The sequence below is a fragment of the Acipenser ruthenus genome, chromosome 19, assembly GCF_902713425.1.
Source record: "Acipenser ruthenus chromosome 19, fAciRut3.2 maternal haplotype, whole genome shotgun sequence".
In the NCBI taxonomy this organism is placed as follows: domain Eukaryota; kingdom Metazoa; phylum Chordata; class Actinopteri; order Acipenseriformes; family Acipenseridae; genus Acipenser; species Acipenser ruthenus.
Genome location: NC_081207.1, coordinates 12638069 through 12659398, shown reverse-complemented (window position 1 = coordinate 12659398; position 21330 = coordinate 12638069). Strand labels below are relative to the sequence as shown.

At 39.6% G+C, this 21330-nt stretch overlaps 1 protein-coding gene across 1 annotated transcript in view; it reads left to right on the top strand.

Moving 5' to 3' along the window:
• Positions 1-21330, top strand: part of LOC117424796 (unconventional myosin-XV) — a 121873-nt gene that overhangs the window by 86942 nt on the left and 13601 nt on the right. The window contains exons 40-58 of the mRNA XM_058992191.1: positions 4005-4083; positions 4193-4354; positions 4918-5068; positions 8297-8426; positions 8808-9096; positions 10142-10257; positions 11184-11243; positions 11789-11864; positions 12392-12510; positions 13006-13124; positions 14000-14138; positions 14630-14741; positions 15926-16074; positions 16569-16687; positions 17169-17232; positions 18095-18167; positions 18589-18665; positions 19370-19446; positions 20332-20462. Of these exons, the coding sequence (XP_058848174.1) occupies positions 4005-4083; positions 4193-4354; positions 4918-5068; positions 8297-8426; positions 8808-9096; positions 10142-10257; positions 11184-11243; positions 11789-11864; positions 12392-12510; positions 13006-13124; positions 14000-14138; positions 14630-14741; positions 15926-16074; positions 16569-16687; positions 17169-17232; positions 18095-18167; positions 18589-18665; positions 19370-19446; positions 20332-20462 (2242 nt within the window). The remainder of the gene's footprint in view (positions 1-4004; positions 4084-4192; positions 4355-4917; positions 5069-8296; positions 8427-8807; positions 9097-10141; positions 10258-11183; positions 11244-11788; positions 11865-12391; positions 12511-13005; positions 13125-13999; positions 14139-14629; positions 14742-15925; positions 16075-16568; positions 16688-17168; positions 17233-18094; positions 18168-18588; positions 18666-19369; positions 19447-20331; positions 20463-21330) is intronic.

Sequence of the window (21330 nt, the reverse complement as noted above, 5' to 3'; positions counted from 1 at the left end):
AGACTGAAGGACGACCGTAATCCTAGCCAGATGCTTTCACCAGGTGGAGCTGTAAATAACCACATCGTCAATATACGCTGCTGCATACTCACGATGTGGGTGTAAGACCTGATCCATCAGTCTCTGAAAGGCAGCGGGCGCACCATGTAGCCCAAACGGCATGGTTATAAAGTGGAACAGACCATCAGAAGTTGGTCTGCCATTTTCTCTCTAGAGCTGTGGGATAAGAGGATCTGCCAGTATCCCTTCGTCAGCTCCAAAGTGGAGACGAACCTAGCCGATTTTAAATTAAGAACATAAGAACATAAGAACATAAGAAAGTTTACAAACGAGAGGAGGCCATTCAGCCCATCTTGCTCGTTTGGTTGTTAGTAGCTTATTGATCCCAGAATCTCATCAAACAGCTTCTTGAATGATCCCAGGGTGTCTGCTTCAACAACATTACTGGGGAGTTGGTTCCAGACCCTCACAATTCTCTGTGTAAAAAAGTGCCTTCTAATTTCTGTTCTGAATGCCCCTTTATCTAATCTCCATTTGTGTCCTAGTTTCTTTTTCAGGTCAAAAAAGTCCCCTGGGTCGACACTGTCTATACCTTTTAGGATTTTGAATGCTTGAATCAGATCACCGCGTAGTCTTCTTTGTTCAAGACTGAATAGATTCAATTCTTTTAGCCTGTCTGCATACGACATACCTTTTAAACCTGGGATAATTCTGGTTGCTCTTCTTTGCACTCTTTCTACAGCAGCAATATCCTTTTTGTAACGAGGTGACCAGAACTGAACACAATATTCTAGGTGAGGTCTTACTAATGCATTGTAAAGTTTTAACATTACTTCCCTTGATTTAAATTCAACACTTCTCACAATATATCCGAGCATCTTGTTGGCCTTTTTTATAGCTTCCCCACATTGTCTAGATGAAGACATTTCTGAGTCAACATAAACTCCTAGGTCTTTTTCATAGATTCCTTCTTCAATTTCAGTATCTCCCATATGATATTTATAATGCACATTTTTATTGCCTGCGTGCAGTACTTTACACTTTTCTCTATTAAATGTCATTTGCCATGTGTCTGCCCAGTTCTGAATGCTGTCTAGATCATTTTGAATTACCTTTGCTGCTGCAACAGTGTTTGCCACTCCTCCTATTTTTGTGTCGTCTATAGGGACCTAATACTGATCCCTGTGGTACACCACTGGTTACCTCGCTCCATTTTGAGGTTTCTCCTCTAATCAGTACTTTCTGTTTTCTACATGTTAACCACTCCCTAATCCATGTGCATGCATTTCCTTGAATCCCTACAGCGTTCAGTTTTAGAATTAGTCTTGTATGCGGGACTTTGTCAAAAGCTTTCTGGAAATCTAAATAAACCATGTTGTATGCTTTGCAATTATCCATTGTCGATGTTGATCCTCAAAAAAAATCAAGCAGGTTAGTTAGACCTGATCTCCCTTTCCTAAAACCATGCCGACTGTCTCCCAGGATATTGTTCCCATATAGGTAATTTTCCATTTTGGATCTTATTATAGTTTCCATAATTTTACATATAATAGAAGTCAAGCTTGGTCTATAGTTACCTGGTTCGGTTTTGTCTCCCTTTTTGTGGATCGGTATTACGTTTGCAATTTTCCAGTCTGTCGGTACAACCCCTGTGTCAAGAGACTGTTGCATGATCTTGGTTCGCGGTTTGTAAATAACTTCTCTCATTTCTTTGAGTACTATTGGGAGGATCTCATCCGGCCCAGGGGATTTGTTTATTTGTCCTTTGTCAATCGACCAACCAAATCTAGGCGATCTCTGAGTAGGAGCGCTGAGTAGGAGCGCATGCTTCACTACATTTTTGGACGAGCCTTTGTGCTCCTCCCACCCCTCTCTCACCAGATTGAGGATGCCGCGAGGCTGTCGGCAGTACAAGAGCTCAAAGGGGGAGAACCCTGTCGAACTCTGCAGCACCTCTCTCACTGCAAAAAGGAGTTAGGGAAGAAGCGTTGCCCAATGTTTTTGCACTTGAATCACAAAACGTCTCAGCATCTGCTTTAAGGCCTGATTGAAACGTTCCACCAAACTGTCTGTCTGTGGATGATAAATGGGCTCGGAATGGGACGTATTTTAAGTATTTTGTATACTTGCTGTAATCTTTGAGACAAGAAGTTTGGTCCATGATCAGTCAATATCTCTTTGGGGATCCTTACTCTGGCTATAATCTGCACTAGTTCTTTGGCTATCGCAGATGCACTTGTAGACCTCAATAGAACTGCTTCTGGGTATTGCGTTGCATTATCTACTACCACTAATATGCATATACCCGGAATCAGAAGGTAGCAAAGGGCCTACAATGCCAATCGCAATGCGTTTTAAAGGGGGTAGAAATAATTGGCAGTGGGACTAAAGGGGCAGTTGCCACATCGCTTTCCTTCTGGGGCGATGACTTGGTGTACTGTAGCTCCGACCCCTTTCTAGATGGCAGACTTTCCCTTGGAATGAATTGTCAGACCATCCAGTCCGGGGTGCTCTGTTCCCTTTACACAACACCCTCACAGGTCGGGAGGATTCATTCTTTCTCTGTCACAGACACATAGCAATATTGACATCAGGTTTAGTGCAACATTTCAAAGCAGGCATCCAGAAGTGGAGACCCTGTGCATGATCCATGTGTATTATTCCCTGCCACATGGAATTTGCTTTCCTTTGTTATCTTGTCTGATAACCAATTTTTAAGTTTCGTGCTTTCCCCATTTAATATAGCACACACAGACCTGAACAGGAAAAAGTCAATTTAACAAACCATTCTGGAGGAAACTATAAGGCATATTATTATTATTTGTTTACTTAGCAGACGCCTTTATCCAAGGCGACTTACAGAGACTAGGGTGTGTGAACTATGCATCAGCTGCAGAGTCACTTACAACAATGTCTCACCCAAAAGACAGAGCACAAGGATGTTAAGTGACTTGCTCAAGGTCACACAGTGAGTCAGTGGCTGAGCCGATATTTGAACTGGGGACCTCCTGGTTCCAAGCCCTTTTCATTAACCACCGGACCACACAGTCTATAAATATACTACCGAACTAAAATGTTATTTAGGGGTAGAGATTGATGTTCAACAATGATACAGTGTACACATTGCTTTGTGCTTGCCTTTGAAAAGTAGAAATAAAAACTTTAACAAGGTAAATGTGCTTTCTGTACGGTGCAGAATAAAGGTTAGAAATGGACTTCTTTATGTTCAGGTCTGTGTGTGCTATAATAAATGGGGAAAGCACAAAACTTAGATTGGTTATTAGACAAGATAACAAAGGAAAGCAAATTCCATGAAACCTTTTTTTTTTGGATGTACACAAAAGGTTACATGATTTTAAAATAAAAATTATTTCAGGACGTATAAGACTAAAGCCCATCTTCATCTGTGTAGAGAGAAAAAAAATGAAGCGTCCTGAAATAAATGAGAAATGATTAATTTAAACTTTTTATGTACATCCAAAAAAAAAAGGTTTAATTCATTTTCATTTTTGTACACTGCAGTTATACCTCCTTTCAAACCTATAACTCCCATAATTTGTTTCGATCATGTTTGTTTGTTTGTTTGTTTTTCCAATCATGTTTGTTGTTCTAATTAAACTAGCGATTGGTAAGACTGAATGGAAATAAGAATTTGCCCTTGTGTTCGCATTTGTGTTTTGACATAATTTTCCACTGGTTTGGTACAAAGTTTATATAACGTTGCTAACACAATTGAACTGGAAGTATTATTTTGGCGGATAAAAATGCTTAAATGCTCATTACTTATTCATTTAGATCTGCAGAAAATTATGCATGAAATGTGATCCGCCAGCGGATAAAACGGAGGATCACGTTAGAAAATAGGCAGAAATAGGAAAACTTCGGATTTTGCCATTTCCACTGAAAATGAAACCCCTTTCGAAAATCGGGACCATGATATCTTTCTGTCTGTTGAAATTGTTATGTGAGGAAACACTAACTCTCTTCTGATGGGATGTTTTCAGGCGTCTGTCGAAGAGGAGAATCAGGATCCAGAGCAACTGGAGACATTCAGGAAAAAGATGGAGTTTTTCCAAAAAATTGGTAAGGGTGTGCTTACCATTTTCTAATCTATTGTTGAAAAAAGCCAAACATTCACTGCTAACCAGTCCGTTTAAAAAAAAAAAAAACAATCTGTATGTTCAATTGTCAGGGACCCAGGAGAGCCATGTGAAGAAGGTGACCCTCCCTAAAAAGATCCAGCTGCCCAAGTCGGCCCCTCCTAGCAGGGAGGAGAGGGAGCCCACTGTGAATGAGAAAGCCAGGAAGCTCCCAGAGGAAGAGAGGACTGAAAGCCCAGTCACAGTGCCCAATGGTGCCACTCTGACTATTACTGAGGAGACTATAAGTTTTGAATCACCTAGAATTTTAGGATTGAGGGAAAAAAAAACTATATGACCATAATTTAGATATTTATTATTTAACATCATGTAATCAAAGAAACTACAAAATTATATTGCAGAAGTTGACCTGAAGCCATAATAGTAGCACAGTATTTCATGTTAGATTTCGAAGTGTCAGAGTTTTTGTCAGTTTTTTTCAAGTATATGGAAAACTACAAAGCGGTATGTAATTCAATATGTTAACATAACATTATTCAGCAGGTTTCATTCTGATTTTATGAAGCAAAATGAGTTAATTCTAGAGGGTGATGCAAAACCTTTAGCTGTATACATTTACAGTGGGAATGTTTTTAAATGTGCACATTCAGACAAAGCAAAAACATTGATTTAGAAAAGAACAGATACATGGTTAAATAGCAGACATAAGAACATTATCTGTATTTGCTTTACATAACAATGATAGCATAATTTGCAGAAAAAAATGACAGCTTGAAATCGGTTATTGTTAATAGTTTATTATTCCTCCCACCCACAGAAGAACAGTCCGAGGAGCAAGAAGATAAAAAATGGGAGAAGTCCCCAGAAGTACCTCTGTCCCCCAGCGAGCCCAGTAGCGAGATTCGAGATATCATCAAACAGTACCAGAGCCGGCCCGACCCAGACCTCAAACCCTTCGTGCCTGTCAGGTAAGGCAGACAGCACGGCTACCCATCAGAACTGTATATGAGTGAGGATGCAACATTAAGAGATTTTGCTCTACAGCTATAGAATTAACTCATTTCAACTTCAACAGTAAAATGAGTTTGTAGGCTGCGCTCACATGCTGTCTGCAGATCTTACAGACACATATCACAATGTATCATTAAAATAATTTGTTTTCAACAGTTTTTCTAGTTCAGTGTTTCCACACTCTGTAGGCCATTAGCACACTAGACCATCCTGTTTTCTAAAGTTGTTCCACATGCTGATGTTTACAGAATATACTTGACACAGGACATATATGCTGCTTACAGCATTAGGCATTTGAAGGTCAAAGATAGGTGACTGGTAGCTATATTTGGAACTGTACCAACATTACTAAACAAATCGGGGACAACATCAGTTAATTGACAAAGCTTTAACATTAGATAAGTTTATGTATTTAGGATGCTATATGGTGCAGTGGTTTAATGCACTACATTCCGCCATGGAGATGCCTTCTTAAAGTTAAGTTTGTGAGTACTAATTAGTGGTATTTTTTTTTGTTGGAAGCAGAGCCTATTTCTTTTTTTTGTGAACATTTTTTTATTGTTTTTAGACAATTCACTACAATACTATTCAATATAATAATAGTAATACAATAAAAAAACAACTAAGATTGCCAGCTGCTAAGGAGAAGTGTCCAAACTTGTTGACTAAAAAACAAAACGTTTACAAGACTTTGTGGGCAATAAAGTCAAGATGTAAGTCCATCCCCGAGAGCAGGTCTCCTCTAAGAATAGCAAAGCTTAAAAAAATAAAAATAAATAAATAAATAAAAATTTGAATGGTGTATAGAAAATGCACACATATACACACACACATACATATACACATACATACACATATATATATATATATATATATATATATATATATACACACACATACATACATACATACATATACATATATACATATACACATATACATATTATGACACACCGGGGTAAGTCTGCCACTTGCAGGACTGTCTTCACTGTCTTCTTTGGTGTAAGACAGAATCACAGGACCACAGAAATGAAATAAAACAGTACGGTGCCTATATATTTATTTGTACCAAACAAAACAAAACTAAACAATATCTATCCCCGTTTGGAGATCTGACTTCACTCTCCCCTCCCCTTTATCTATCTTATCCACTGGGTAGCTAAGCTACTTACCAGTTTTAAACTTGTTCCACCGTATTTCTTTTTGTCTTTTCCTTAACTTCTCCTTTCTCCACAGTCTAACCACAACCACCATAAGCCTCCCCCAGCTCGACCCTGAACAAAGGAGATCATTTCCTTTTATTGTAAACCAGTCCAGCCAATTACAAAACTAACACCTCCTAAACACCTGCATCTGTGCTGGTTTACATTTCAATTAAACCCTATGTACCCCTGGCCCTTGTAGTTTCTTTGGTGGCTGCCATTTTTGTAGGCCCTATTAACTACAACTCCCGCATTGTCTCTTAGGAGATGTAGTCTTTCCCTGCTCAATCCGGCACTTTCCAGTGCCCCGGTCCTGTATACCATAATATGCTAGGACCCACATATTTACCATTTGTGACCAGCCCACGTTTATGGTCACAATATACATACACATACATACATACATACACACATAAACACACACATATACATACACATACTGCATATAAAATAAAGGAGATTTATATATCTAATAGTAAATAAATAAAAATACTAGCCTATATATCCAGGTACGTGCACACATACGCCAGCATATACACCTACATTCGTATCAGCGTGCTATTTTGTGTAACACTTAAAACTGTGTTATATGTAACTTTACACCATACATGCGATACACGCACACCCAGCTGCACGGAGCCATATATAATTACCGACATCTTGAAATGTGGTGTAGCAGGAAATTAGATATTAAAATAATAATAATAATAATAATAATAATAATAATAATAATAATAATAATAATAAGAGTCATTGGAAGGATAATCTAAACCATAGACTGCAAACTGGTAAAATCCACTTCAGCATTTAACTCAGGTAAAGATCAATTTCACTTGATTTCTGTCAAAGTGATCAGCTTCATCAGGGGAATTGCAGTTGGATACTTGACCGTTTCTCACAATTTTCAATTTGGCAGGGTAGATTAGGTAACTCGGGATTGATCTCTCTCTTAATCTTCTGCGAACCATTGCGAAGGCTTTCCGCTGGAGAGTTGTGGCAGTTGAATAATCCTGGTAAAACTGTAGCCTATCCCTACCATGTTCAATGTCAGCACCCCGCTCCTTTGCAGCCTGGAGAATAGCCTGTCTGTCATTATATCTTAGTAGCTTGAAAATCAGGGTGCGCGGTTTGCTCCTTTTCTCCGTACCATCTGTACCATCATAGACCCGATGAGCCCTTTCGATTTCAATAGAGCGATTGGCCAGCGAGGGAAACCATTTCGGAATTTGTTCTTGCAAGAAAGCGACGGCGTCTGAACCCTCGGATCCTTCTTTCAGCTCTGTGAGTCTAATATTTGATCGGTGATTCCGATCTTCCATGGCTATCAATTTGCTTTGTAGTTCAGATAACTTGTCTTTGTACTCACGGAACTCCTGTCTGTCCGCTCTCTGAACCTGCTGCACGTTATCCACTCTCACTTGTACGGCCTTCAGATCAGCAAACTGCTTGTCTACTTTCTCTTCCACTTGTAGTATCCGTTTATTAATGTCATTCAGGTCATCTCGTATGCCCCTTACTTCTTGCAGTACTTCATTTAGGCTCTCCTGCATGCATTCTTTAATGGCTGTTTTAATTTCAGGATCTAGCCTCGCAGGTGCAGCCTGGGGCTCGAGTATATCATGAATGCCACCAGCTAAGGATTTCCCTTTAAACACACCAGCTAAGGATTTCCCTTTTTTTTCACGATAGGAGATGGTATATTAGCATTTATAACCGTAGCCAATCTCTTCACTGGGGTCTCCATGATCCCAAAATAAACACAAAATGCCTTTTAAAAAATATTGAAGTGAAAAACTGGGAAAGAAACGCTATCGGGGGTGGAGGTTGGTGTTTAAGCGTCCATCTTGGCGGTTTGCTCACCGGAAGTCAAGCAGAGCCTATTTCTTATACAGGATACTATGAGTCATTTCTTCACAATGTTGCTAGAATACTCCACTATGTTTTACAATGTACGTTTCATTGCAATCTTGTGTTTTCCTGCAGGGTTCCTACCAAGTCATTTGTGAAGAAGAACGACCCAAAGGAAGAGGCCTTGGCCATTCTGAGAATGAAGAGCCAAGATCCACCCCCTGAGGTGAATGCAATAACACAGAGCTGCAGCAAGGGGGAGCAGGTAGAAATAATGAGTGTCGCTGGCAGAACCATTATACTATCACTATTTAAAAAACAGGAAGATGATTCTAGGTTTGTGTGGTATTCAGGAAGCATGTTTATAATACTTGAAACTGTATTTGCATAAAAAATATTGACTTTCATCTGGCAAAGTTGTGGAAAGTATTGGCCTGAGTTTTAATACAAAATAACAGAAGTGGCTGTGGAGTGACCTACTCTGATCCCATTTAAACCCTGGGTAAATGAGTGTTATTGTTCATGCCTGTTTATAAGATTATTACCTTGTGCATTCTGTTTTTGTGTCACAAAAGCAATTTCTGAAATAATGTTGTTTTTAATGTACTGTTGCTTATATATAAATGCTCATGTTTTCATGATATAGCGTTCTTTACTCCCACCTCCTGCCAAGAAGACCCCTCCCCCTCCTCTACAAAAGAAGGTCAAAGTCCTGCCTAAACAAGAGGTGGCTCCACCCCCTCCTCCTCCTCCCCCTGTTTCCAACCCTTCCACCAGGGGGCCACGGTCCATCTCCAGCAGCATGCAACAGAAGCAGCAATCATTGGCTGATCTCTTCAGCCCTCCCCCTACCACAACAACCCCACCTCCTCTTTTGATAATCCCACCCCCTCCACAGGCTCCGCCTCCAGCCCCACCAACAACAGTCGCACCCAGTAAGTTCACTGCTCTTTCTCAGATGACAGTTTTGTATTAATTACTTTGTGTTTGTATTAAGAAGTATGTCAGAATTACCTTTGGGGACGACAGTCATATGCATTTTTGTTGAGAGAATACTTTACCTAGATTGCTCTAGACAAAAAACCCAACTGGATAAATGGGTAATTGTATATAAAAAAAATAATGTGATATCTGTATAATGTGAAATAATGTATAATGTGATATCTTGTAACAATTGTAAGTCGCCCTGGATAAGGGCGTCTGCTAAGAAATAAATAATATAATACAATAACCTGCAACAGAGAGATGCAGCTTTCATATATTACAGAATACATATCAGAGATATCATTAAAGTAATCAAAGGTATTTAAACTTGTTTGTATATTTCATCTGGGCAAGAGTTATAAATGCTCGTTCTGCACAAATATTCCATCTGGTTTGTACAAAAGTAAACTGACAAAATACTAATGGGAACATTTTCACTGGAGCATTGAGTGTAGATTTCTTTGAAACAAAACCTTAAATTATTATTATTATATTTAGCAGATGCCTTTATCCAAGGAGACTTACAGAGATTAGGGTGTGTGAGCTATGCATCAGCTGCAGAGTCACTTCTAATAACATGTCACCTGAAAGACAGAGCACAAGGACATTAAGTGACTTGCTCAGGGTCACACAATGAGTTAGTGGCTGAGCTGGGATTTGAACCAGGGACCTCCTGGTTACAAGCTCCTTTTTTTTAACCACTGGACCACATAGCCTCGTGTTGCTCTTTTACCTTGAAATTACTGTCTTATGTTTAAGAGCATCTTCTTGCTTGCACTTCAGAAGGCAGGACCACTAACCTACTGAAACTGCTGTTCATAAAAAGACTGTCCTCTACCATTAGACAGATTAACTTCTGTACATTACAACCAAAGTAAAGTTTGACTAGTTGCTTAAAAGTTTGATTATTTGCTTGAATGACACTTGGACCCTGATACAAGGAGGCGAATGGAAGAAGATAAAGACTGAAATGACTGTCTTTGTGTCCCTGTGCAGGCGCTGTGCCAAAGAAGGCTGCTGACGACAATATAAAGACTCAGCTCTACAAGTTCTCGGCCAGCGTCTACTTCTCCTACGCTGACATGCGTTCAAAACTGTTCCTTCGCAAAGAGGTGAGTTCATTGTGTTTAGTGGTACTCTGGTTAGACACACAAAAGCTGAGGGAACACAGAGTCATTTTTTTTCAGGAACAGTAGCTTGAAACTTGGCTCTACGAGACTTGGAGACCTAGTTTGAATCAACTTTGCTGTATCAAACCCCAAGTCTCCCCTGGTGTTTATCAGTATAAAAAGTAGGTTGCCATGTACAGTATATACAGTATATATATATATATATATATATATATATATATAATTGTTCCAGGGATGTAGTTGAGTAGCAGATTAGCAAAAGTTATTGTGCATCATAATATCAGGGTATTGTACTGTATATGGAAGTTGTCTTTCCATCCACCTGACTGTCTGTCTTTATGTCATGATTAGATTTTAACATATACTGTATCTAGGGAATTACTTGTCTAATTGTTATGAACTTTCTAAGCACATTCTTTAGCACAATGTATTGAGTGTTTCATGATGTGAGGTATGTAGGTTGTCTCTCTGACTGCCTGCATGTCACTCATACATTTTAAAGAACCCCTTTTCCAATTGTGATGAAACTTGCTAAGAGCCTTCATTAGGTCAAGGTACTGCATGTATGGATGCTGTCCGTGTGTCACAATGACATTTGTACATATATCTAGAGAAGTGCTTGTTCAGCTATGATTACGTTGGGTGATTTAGCACAAGCTATTTAGAGATCAGAATCTGTGCTTTTATAATGCATCTCTTTCAACTCGAGTTTAGTTATTATAGTCTGGTCTAACTGACAAGAAAGTGGAGTTGGATTTTAGTTTTTAGCTTTAAGACAGTGAGGCGTAGAAATCCCAGCGCTGTGCATTGTAGACCCTAGTTCCAATTTTGAAGGATGTGGGGGCCGTAGATTAGAGAACTGATCAAGCTCCTTTTCACTAAGAATGTGAATGTGCTTCTGTATGTAGGTGTTCTACCCGAGGGAGAAGTTTAACCAGCCCTACATTCTGAACCACCTGTGTGAGCAGGTAAGAATGCAGGTTAACAGCAGTTAAAAGGGAGCTATTTAGTTAAGTGACATTAAACCAGTTCCTAACTTTTGTACTGTATTTCTGTAAGATTTATGTGTAAATTGAGATTCCCAGGTGCTGATACTATGGTTTAAGGCTGTAATATAGTAGTAATAGTGCACTCTGGCTAGATTTTCTTTTGTCTTCACACCAGAGGTAAATGAATTAATCCTTAACATTTTATTAAAATCTTATTGAATCATAGTGTTTAGTGATGTTAATTTGCAATGTCATTCTAGTAATATAAACTGCTGGCAATGCACATGAAGTCTACAGAGAGGAAAAGAACAACTGTAACAGTACAGTATAAAACTAGCAAGAAGAGATCAGTTTAATTATTGTTGAGTGGTTTATTGGTAATTTAAATGATTTTCACAGCTATATCAGTAGGCAATGTAACACTATTTCATACAGGGTGTTGCCAGACTATCCCACCCTGAGACTGGCGTGACTCTTGAATAACAGCTGATTCTCATGTCCCTCGCTCTGGTCTGTCTCTGCAGATCATGAGGGACACCTACTCTGACTCCTGTATCCGCATCACTCGAGAGGAACGCCGCAAGATGAGGGACCTGCTGGGTAATCAAGCTGAAATGTGACCGGGGTCCAGATCAGAAGTGATGCTTTATTATAGATTCCAAGCCCAGCCTTTAACACCAGTAACCAATCCATTAAATACCTGTATGAACATCACAACTGACTCTGGTGATCCATCCCAATAGATTAGCTGGTATTGAAACTGCTAGACTACTATTTCATGACGACTCTTCAGAACAATGTTACCTCAGCATTGCTGATTTAGAAAGCATTTAAGAAAAAGGATAGATTTACCAGGGTCTTCAATGTGCAATTTGCACCACCTTTGGTGTAAATAAAATAACACTTATTTTCACAAGGTGAAGTTAGCAACAGGGCTGAACAAACTGCTAGAGTGTAAAACAAGGATTTAAAACCTTATCCATGGTCCTCTTCATTTTGATAAAAGTTGTTATTTGACTGTTTCCTTGGAAAGGTACAGATTTGTTCAAGAATAACGTCTCTAATCATGGAGCTGTAAGTTGGAGTAGTAACTATTACTCGTTTCAAGCCTGTCCCTTGTTTTTCAGCTGATTTCCATGTGGGGACCAGCATCAGCTCTATGCAGGACAACAACATGAAGAAGAGAATCGTGTTGGCGGCCAGAGACAACTGGGCCAACTACTTCTCACGTCTCTTTCCTGTCTCTGTAAGACCCAATCAGCATTCACACCCAGAATTCAACTGGTCAAATATAGTCCAAGATAAACAGATTGACAAAGTATATTCATAGAAAGATACATTCACGTTTATTACAAATCATTAAGCTGCTCTTAACCAATCAAAAAGCCAAGTTTTCAGAAATTCCAGCACATCTTATTTGAGTGGTGTCCCATGCAGACTGCCAACTGACAATTCTAAAGACATGGATAATGTAATTTGCTATGTAGTGTGTTCTTTTTTAAAATCAAAACATGATTTGTAATAAGTTAATATGTACAGTTGACCCTGTCTCTTATGGTAGAGTGTCTTCTCGCTTCGCAGTGCTGTTGCTCCTCCAAAGTGCTATAAGGTCAACTGTGCTTATTATATTATAGACAGATTATAGTTGTGACTCTCTAATTCTAGAGGGGACTGGAGGCTGTACTGTCATCCAAGAGATTTCTGTATGCAGACACCTCCTCACTATCTGTGTTGAATTTAGGGAGGCAATGGATGTGACAGCCAGATTTTGGGGGTGTCCCATCGTGGGATCCGGCTTTTGAGGGTAGTGAAGGCGTCCGGCATCAACCCCAAACACCTGAAGATCCAGCGTAGCTACAGGTGAGAATCCACCATCCTGACCAGACTGCTCTTTGCATCCTGTCTAGATGGGTTTTTAGGACAGGAGTTGCATTTTCGTAGAAAACCTAGATGATTACAAGGGCTTTTTTTTCATGGTAAGAAATTGCTTATTGTATGGCATTTCACAGTCTAAAAATAGGCATTTTGAGATATTTCACCATTTAAATGTAATATGTAATAAACCACAAAAAATAGCATTGCTACTTTCAAAATTGATCAGTTTCTCTAGAGTTATTATACAACAAATGTTTCTAAATATTTAAATGCTTACCTGAAAAACAGTAAATGCTAACTTCAAGAATATTTCTTGTTTTGTCCACCTTTTAAAGACATTCTACTTTCACCATCAGGGAATTATCAAACAAACTAAAAACATGAATAGATGTAAAAATAACAACAGAGACATGAAATGTCCCCTTCTTATACTGGACAGAGCAATCTTTAGCACAAATGTTTCTGATCATTGATGCAATTGGTGTCTTTTTCATTGAGGACAATTTAAAGAAATCATGCAGCTCTATGCAGTGTATTCAATCATTTACCAGAAGCAAACTAAATGCAATGTAACAGGTAATTCATCAATAAGGCAAATGTTTGCTATATTTAATTTTTAACTGATAAAAAATATGTATATTTACACTATTCTTTCAGAAATGGGAATTTAAACGGGGGAAATGCATATTACATGGCAATGGGTAAATTTCACGGAAAAAAATACATCTTTGGTGATTACCTCCGCTGTTGGCATTGCCTCCTCTCTCAGTTTCACAGGAAGCCTGCACCCTGGAATTCACCCTCAAAATTGACCAGCCCCTTCCTAAACTAATGAGTTCTTCTCTCTGTCCCTCTCTCAGCTACGCAGACCTGCTCTCAGTGAAACAAGATAAGCACATCCTGGAGTTCACCTTGAAGCGTGACCAGCTGCTACTCTACTCCACCCGAGCCGAACAAATCAAGAGAATGATCAACCTGTTCCTGGGAGAGCTCCGCAAGGTACCATCACACCCTCCTCCCAGTCCAGCCTCCTCTCCTCACTGCCTGGATTGAGGGACAGCAGCAACTAGGAGACCCTTTAAGTGTACTATATTAACAGCATAACGCATAGAAATAAAGCATAGTGGAAGCACAGTAAAGCATAGGTAAGCATTGTAAAGTCCAGAGAGGTATGACAAAACATATTAAAAACACAGCAAACCATGGTAAACTATAGTAAGTATATAGTATATCCATGAGAAAAATGCAAATTTACCGTAGTAAACCTTTATACAGGAGGCCACAAGAGCTGCAATCTCTCTGAGCCGCCACCAGGTAAAGTCAGGTTTGGTCATCCATGCTTGGAATTGCACCAAGATTTCTCAATGATAAAAATGACTATGCTACTCTGTCCAAAGACCAGAATTATGATGCTTTTTATGCAAGACTTTTTCTCCTAAAATATTGTTGACCTGCAATGGTGGTTCATATTGACTCCGCCTCCTCTCCAGGAGTCCAATCACATGATCGCACTGAGGAGCTTCATCACCGATGACAAGAGCCTGCTGACATTCCGCAAGGGTGACATCATCAAGCTGCTGCACATGCAGGGGCTGCACCCAGGTGAGACTCCTCACACACTGCCCAAGGTCTCCCCAGAACAAACCAGCAGAGGCAGCAATGCTGCATATTCACATTGCCTGGCTTTTTCAGGTCTAACTGGACTGCTTTGGAGTTTTTCTAAACTAATTTTATGACGCTTTAAGTAAATGTTATGGAAATTAGAATTTATATAGTAGTGTGCAAATTTATTAGAACACCCCATTGCTTTTGGTTTGATTTGTTGTGCATATGAAATCAAAGCACTGCAACTGAAAATCTTGGAAATGGTAAAAATAGGCAAATTAGTGATTGTTTATTTAGTTATTTAGCAGACGCCTTTATCCAAGGCGACTTACAGAGACTAGGGTGTATGAACTATGCATCAGCTGCAGAGTCACTTACAATTACGTCTCACCCGAAAGACGGAGCACAAGGAGGTTAAGTGACTTGCTCAGGGTCACACAATGAGTCAGTGGCTGAGATGGGATTCGAACCAGGTACCTCCTGGTTACAAGCCCTTTTCTTTAACCACTGGACCACACAGCCTCCTGTAATTGTCTAATTTAATTGATGACTTTAATAGGTCACCGATACGATTAGGAAAGAGAAAAGGAGCGCCTAGTCACAAATGGTAAAATGCATGAGACTTTTAAGAAATTGTTTAAGATGCCTAATTAAAGTGCAAAGTCGTCTAACATTTTCACATGAGTGCCTATTGTTTGTATAGCACTGATTACTAATCGAAAATGTAAATTCTCACACTCAGGTGTGCAGGGTTTCATGCAGGTTGGTATATGAAGGATATAAATTCTGATATATTTGTACACTACTACAATACATAGCTATATTTTAACATACTGTATAGAGCAACACAAAGCACTGAAACCTTGGTAAAACTATAAGAAACTACATTTGTTTACTTGACTTAGTTGCTTATAATTTGACATTAGAAATTGAATTTAGCATTTTGAAGTTATCAGTGAGATTTACAATAAGTTTCTATGTCATGTGTAGGGTGTCTTTTACTATATAAGAGATATTATTTTGCACAGTCTGAACTAATCTTTGCTTTCAGCTATATGAACATCCCCAGAATCAATGGTCCCGTATTAATCGGCCTGTTTTAGAATGTGTAATGTAATGTGAAATGTAATGTGTAATGTAATCTGTAATGTAATATGTAATGTGTAATGTGTTGTTTGCAGACTGGCAGTTTGGGTCAATCGGTGGGCGGTCAGGCCTGTTTCCAGCTGAATACACTCAGCCCACAGCGCCCCCAGATTACTACAGCGCTCACCTAGAGCGCAGAGAGGAGCGCAGGAAGTGTGTGTTTACAGCGCATCCTAAAAAAGAAGTGAGTAAGGCAGAGGTACCCACAGCACCCCCAACAGGAGGAGAAATGGGAGAGATCCAAACCAACAGCAGCCTGGGTGGGTTAGATGGAACCATCCTTTGATTAATACTGACCTGGGCTGGAATCAAACTATCTAGACTGTAGACAGATCTTTACTCAGTTTTTATGACTGAGGGCTGGTTTCACAGACCCTAATTAGCACTGATCATGGTCTACCTGAGAAAGTATTGTTGGACCATAAATTGTGAATTAATTCTATAACAAACCCAGGGAGGATTGCATATTAAGGTGGCAGGGTACAGTATAAAAACAGCAAACCACATAACAGATTACATTAGATGAGTGATAACTAGTTTTACTAGAATCCTGCAGCATTACTGGAAACCAGACAAAGGTCTATGGATTTCACCAGATGCCGCTCTATTCTTGCTATGTTGTAGCACAGGGATCATTGACAAGGCTGGGGTCTCTCACTGGGGTTGTTGTTGTTTCAGAGTCTGGCAGGCAGCGAGGTCTCGGGGCGCACTGAGCCATCTCTGCTGGGGTCAGGCGAGGTCAGCCAGTACGTCATGACAGAGTTCGCCATGAAGTACTTCAGAGAGGCTGCTACCAAGTGAGTCCCCACTCCAGGACACACTTCAGAGTGGTGGTGGATCATCTTTGGGTTTATTGAAAGAGTCCTTTGTTGTTTTCTATCACAAGACACCTTTCCCCCTCAAAAATAAGTATTGAGTATTCATGAATTTACTGTATATAAGTTATACAGAAGGCATTAAAATAAACGACAAGTGAGTACAAGTATAGGTAGTGTCCTCTCCTCTTGAAGAAGGACAGGGTGGGATTTTCGTGGGACAACACACCAGAGTGGGTGGTGTCGGGTGGTGGCATTTTTAATTTGTATAGAGATCTTAATAAGATAAATGATCTCACTCTAAACATGGCTCTTTTATTCCAATCAAACAAATGTAGCATATTTTCAAATATTTAAATAGTTTCATACAAGTCTATGGTTATTGTACTGTACACTGTGGCATGTGTGTAACACCTGTTGCCCCTTTCTTATTAACCCTAACCCTAACCCTTTCTCATTGCAGACTGGGGTGGAAAGGTATGACTGCGGAGGGACGAAGCTCAGTGGAGATGGTCCAGCACACCAAGGTATCAGTAATAGAGTTATGATTCATGCAGTCTATTTTATGAGTTTATTTGGTAACTTTTTCCAACCCCTGTTTCTTTCTAGTGCCTGCCCCTGTGTGTTGACCTCAAGCCCACACTCTGTCCTCTAACCCCACCCATTGTTGTACCCTAGTATTATTATTTAAAGGAAAGGGTGTATTGTTTGTTTATTTAAACAGGTGTTGGATTTTGTGTTTATGTATTGTTATGATTTAAATGTATTGTTTTGTGTTTAGTTAGAACGGGTGAAATGTGTGTGATTTGGCAGCATGAATGGAGTTAAAGCCCCATCCACTAAACTCGTGTGGAATGTGACCATCTCTGAATTGAATAATTGAGTGTTATTTTGGAGATGGTCACGTGTGTAAAAATCCCTGCAGCTTTTGCTGGTCGTGGGGGTGTACAGAGAGGAGGTAAGTGAGAGGGAGAAAAAATGAAACAAAAAGTAAAAAGATAACAATTGCTACACATACTGGAAGCACCAGCATGGTACTTGTTTATTTGGTGTCAGTGTTCCTGATTTTGTTTTATTTGAACTTTTATTTTTGCTCTGTGAGCAGTGGTTTTGTCAACCCTTTGTATTTATTTTTGTTTCAATAAAAACGGCGCACCAGCACTTTTCACCTGCAAGTACCTGTGTGTCTCGGTGTCAGCTTCCAGGTCTGGACTGGGGACGTCATTACTCGGCCGTCCTGTCACAATCACTTTTTCCAAAATTATTAAATAAAATAGCAATGTAATCCATATTTGTTAAATGGCACAATATCTGCATGCTTCACCCCATGTCACTCCACTCACCTCCTCTCCCCTCTCTCTCTGCTGACCCCCTGTTTTCTACCCCCAGGTCCCAGTTCAGGAATCCCTCATCTTCTACTCCGACAGTGAACTCAATGAGCTTGCTGCTCAAAACTTCATGAGTGAGTACCAACGTCCATTCAGTACATACCAATAAACAGAGAGAGAATAGATGGCAGTTCCATTGAAGGACTGTAGAAGTAGAAAATGTCCATAATAACACAACTCATTTAAATGAATTGCAGTAGTTTATTAAACAGTGAATTCATATGATATGTTTCGAAATAGAGTTCTAAAGATTGGTTTCATATGTAGTAAATATAGCATCAGTGTTAAGCAGTAGTGTTTTATAACGATGCATTTCTGTGCCGTCATAACGCTTCAATATGCATTATATTCTTTGTATTATACTGAAGATCTTCCATACATTTTTAAGGAAGTGGGTTAAAAAATAAACAGTAGTTTATAGATGTTTGATGTCATGTGAACTACTATTTAAAAAAATTGGAATTGATGTTCATAATATTATTATTCCTGCAATAGATGTGATGCGATTCATGGGTGACCAGCCTGCGATGAAAGACAAGAGTGAGGGCGACTACATTGTCAGCATTCTCCAGGTCAGTCACACAGTGCAGGACTCCCCTGGTAGCAGGAGCTGTGTGTGTGTGACAGTACCTGGGACTACCCTCCTTCAGATCTAGAGCTTGTGCTGCTCTGTATAGTCACTATCTCGCCTCTAGAACAGATGATCTAAGCTTAAATAGACACCCCCCAGAGCGTGCATGGGAGTGAATACGAAAGATCCCTGTTTACCAGCAGCTTGCTGTGCATTAATATACAAGTAGATTACAGTACGATAATGCTTACAAAGCACTTTACGTTACCCGCTTCCTCCAGGACATCCAGCCGTATAGGGTGCAGGTTGAAATCTGCTGCAAAATCTGTTCTCAGATTATCAATCATTCTTGAGAGAATGACTTCCCTCTCGCATCATGAGGAAGGCAGTACCTTTTACTTTTTATTAAGGAGTTTTAATTGATTAAAGATTAATTGATAAATCGCTCAGGTTCACTTATGTCAATAAACCAATTTATCTGATTGATTTGATAAATCAATTACACACTAAATACAAAAAGGACTGGTTAAATTAGTGTTGCGATAACAAATGCAATTACTGAGAGGTCTTGTCTTTTCGCTGTTCATTACCTCTAATCGCAAGGATTTGAATGCTTTGCAATGTATGAAACCCCTCTATGCAAAATGATAAGGTCTGGTGAGTCTTTCCTGTTCATTCAATTCACCCCTTTGTCTCTGCTTTCAGCTGGGCAAGGAGAAGGAGGACCTGAGAGATGAGATTTACTGCCAAGTGATCAAGCAAGTCACACTCAACCCTCAGCAGTGAGTACCAGCTGATTCCACTCTGTATTATTAGAATCTCCAAAGGGTAAGAAAACAGTGTCTGGGTAAAGCTTTTTAAGGATGACTATCTTAGAAAACAAGCCCCTTAACTTCATGAACAGCAGACAGGGAGACTGCTGTGGAAGCACTGGTCTTGGATAACAAGCAACTGCTGTGTGTGAGGCAGCCGATATTGAAAAATTATAAATAAAAGTTGCAACCTTTTGTGAGTCTCCTCAAAAACTCAATGGGATATATGTCCAGTCTTCAGCCTACAATAAATATGCTTTAAGAATTACTTGCAATGAATACACTAGTATCTTAACTATTCAGTCTCTCGCTTTTAAAAGCCTGTGTATGCTCCTTCACATGTACATAAGCTCCCATAAAGGTAGCATCAAAAGAAAAGAAGCTGCTGGTCAGTCTTATATCCTGTGGATTTGCCCTGTCCCAGTTTTGGGTTAAAGTATATTGAAACCCTTTTAAAAACCAGATGATGACTTTGTATTTGAAAAAGACATCGACCTGAAAAAAGAAACAAGGACCAAGGGTCACAAATGGAGATTAGATAAAGGGGCATTCAGAACAGAAAATAGGAGGCACTTTTTTTACACAGAGAATTGTGAGGGTCTGGAACCAACTCCCCAGTAATGTTGTTGAATCTGACACCCTGGGATCCTTCAAGAGCTGCTTGATGAGATTCTGGGATCAATAAGCTACTAACAACCAAACGAACAAGATGGGCCGAATGGCTTCCTCTCGTTTGTAAATTTTCTTATGTTCTTATATTCTTATCGTTACTAATCCGGCTGCGTTGATAAAGCAGATCTGCAGAGGCTGTGAGGGCTGCCTCTCATGCACTGTACTTGTGTTTGTTCCGGGCAGGGAGAGCTGTGTGCGCGGCTGGAGGATCCTGACCCTCATCACAGGCTTCTTTCATTGTTCAAACACCCTGCTGCCATACGTGACCCGCTTCCTCCAGGACATCCTGCGTGACCAGGGCAACGGTTTCCAAGGTAACTGCAGAATACCGTGAGGGGCAACACAAGAGAGCAGGACTCTGATAATGTAAAAATGATCTAAAAATACGGCTTTATCGAATGGAATTTTGCAGATACTAGAAGACTGAGTACGTAAGATTGTAATGACTTTATTCACCTACCAATATTCAGTACATGCTGTACTATTCTGTAGCGTTTGGTAATTGCTTGAAATGGTAATTTTTAGTGTCCTCATTGCATACTGTGCATTTACTACACGATTATGAGGATCCTCTGTGTGTCTGCACTGGTTTTATGACCATTGCTCAGTTCCTGTTGAGCACTGATTTCTTTTGTGTACTTGTTGTAGGACTGTGTGTGGCAAGTTGCTGTGACTGGTATTAATTCTTGCAAGTGATTGATGTACAAGGAAGTTATTAAACGAATGGGTATTGTGCAAGTGCCATACTTCAGTCATTTATTTCCTTCATTAATTACACATGGAGAGAACCCTACTAGTTTTAAAACCTTTTGAACAAAGTACTGTAACCTGTTTGCACATTTACTGTGTGGGTCCTTGCAACTTTGGAATAAACTTTAACCTTATATTCATTTTTTACCTGCAGCAATAACATAAAACCTGCTCACCTCTTTTATTACATCAACTTCTATGCTTCGTGTTTTTGGCTGTACTCTAGCTCAAGGGGTAAACTTGTTGATCCCTCCCTTTCATCACATTAGTTGCAGTTCCCCTGTAACTGATGAACAGAATAATATTAATTCAGTTTATCCTCATACAAATGATTGACTGAGACAGACATGATGCAACATACTATCTGATCACCAATATCCCCTTTCCTTTTTATCTTACCATAAGCGAGTGACTTGTGCAAAAGAGCACCTT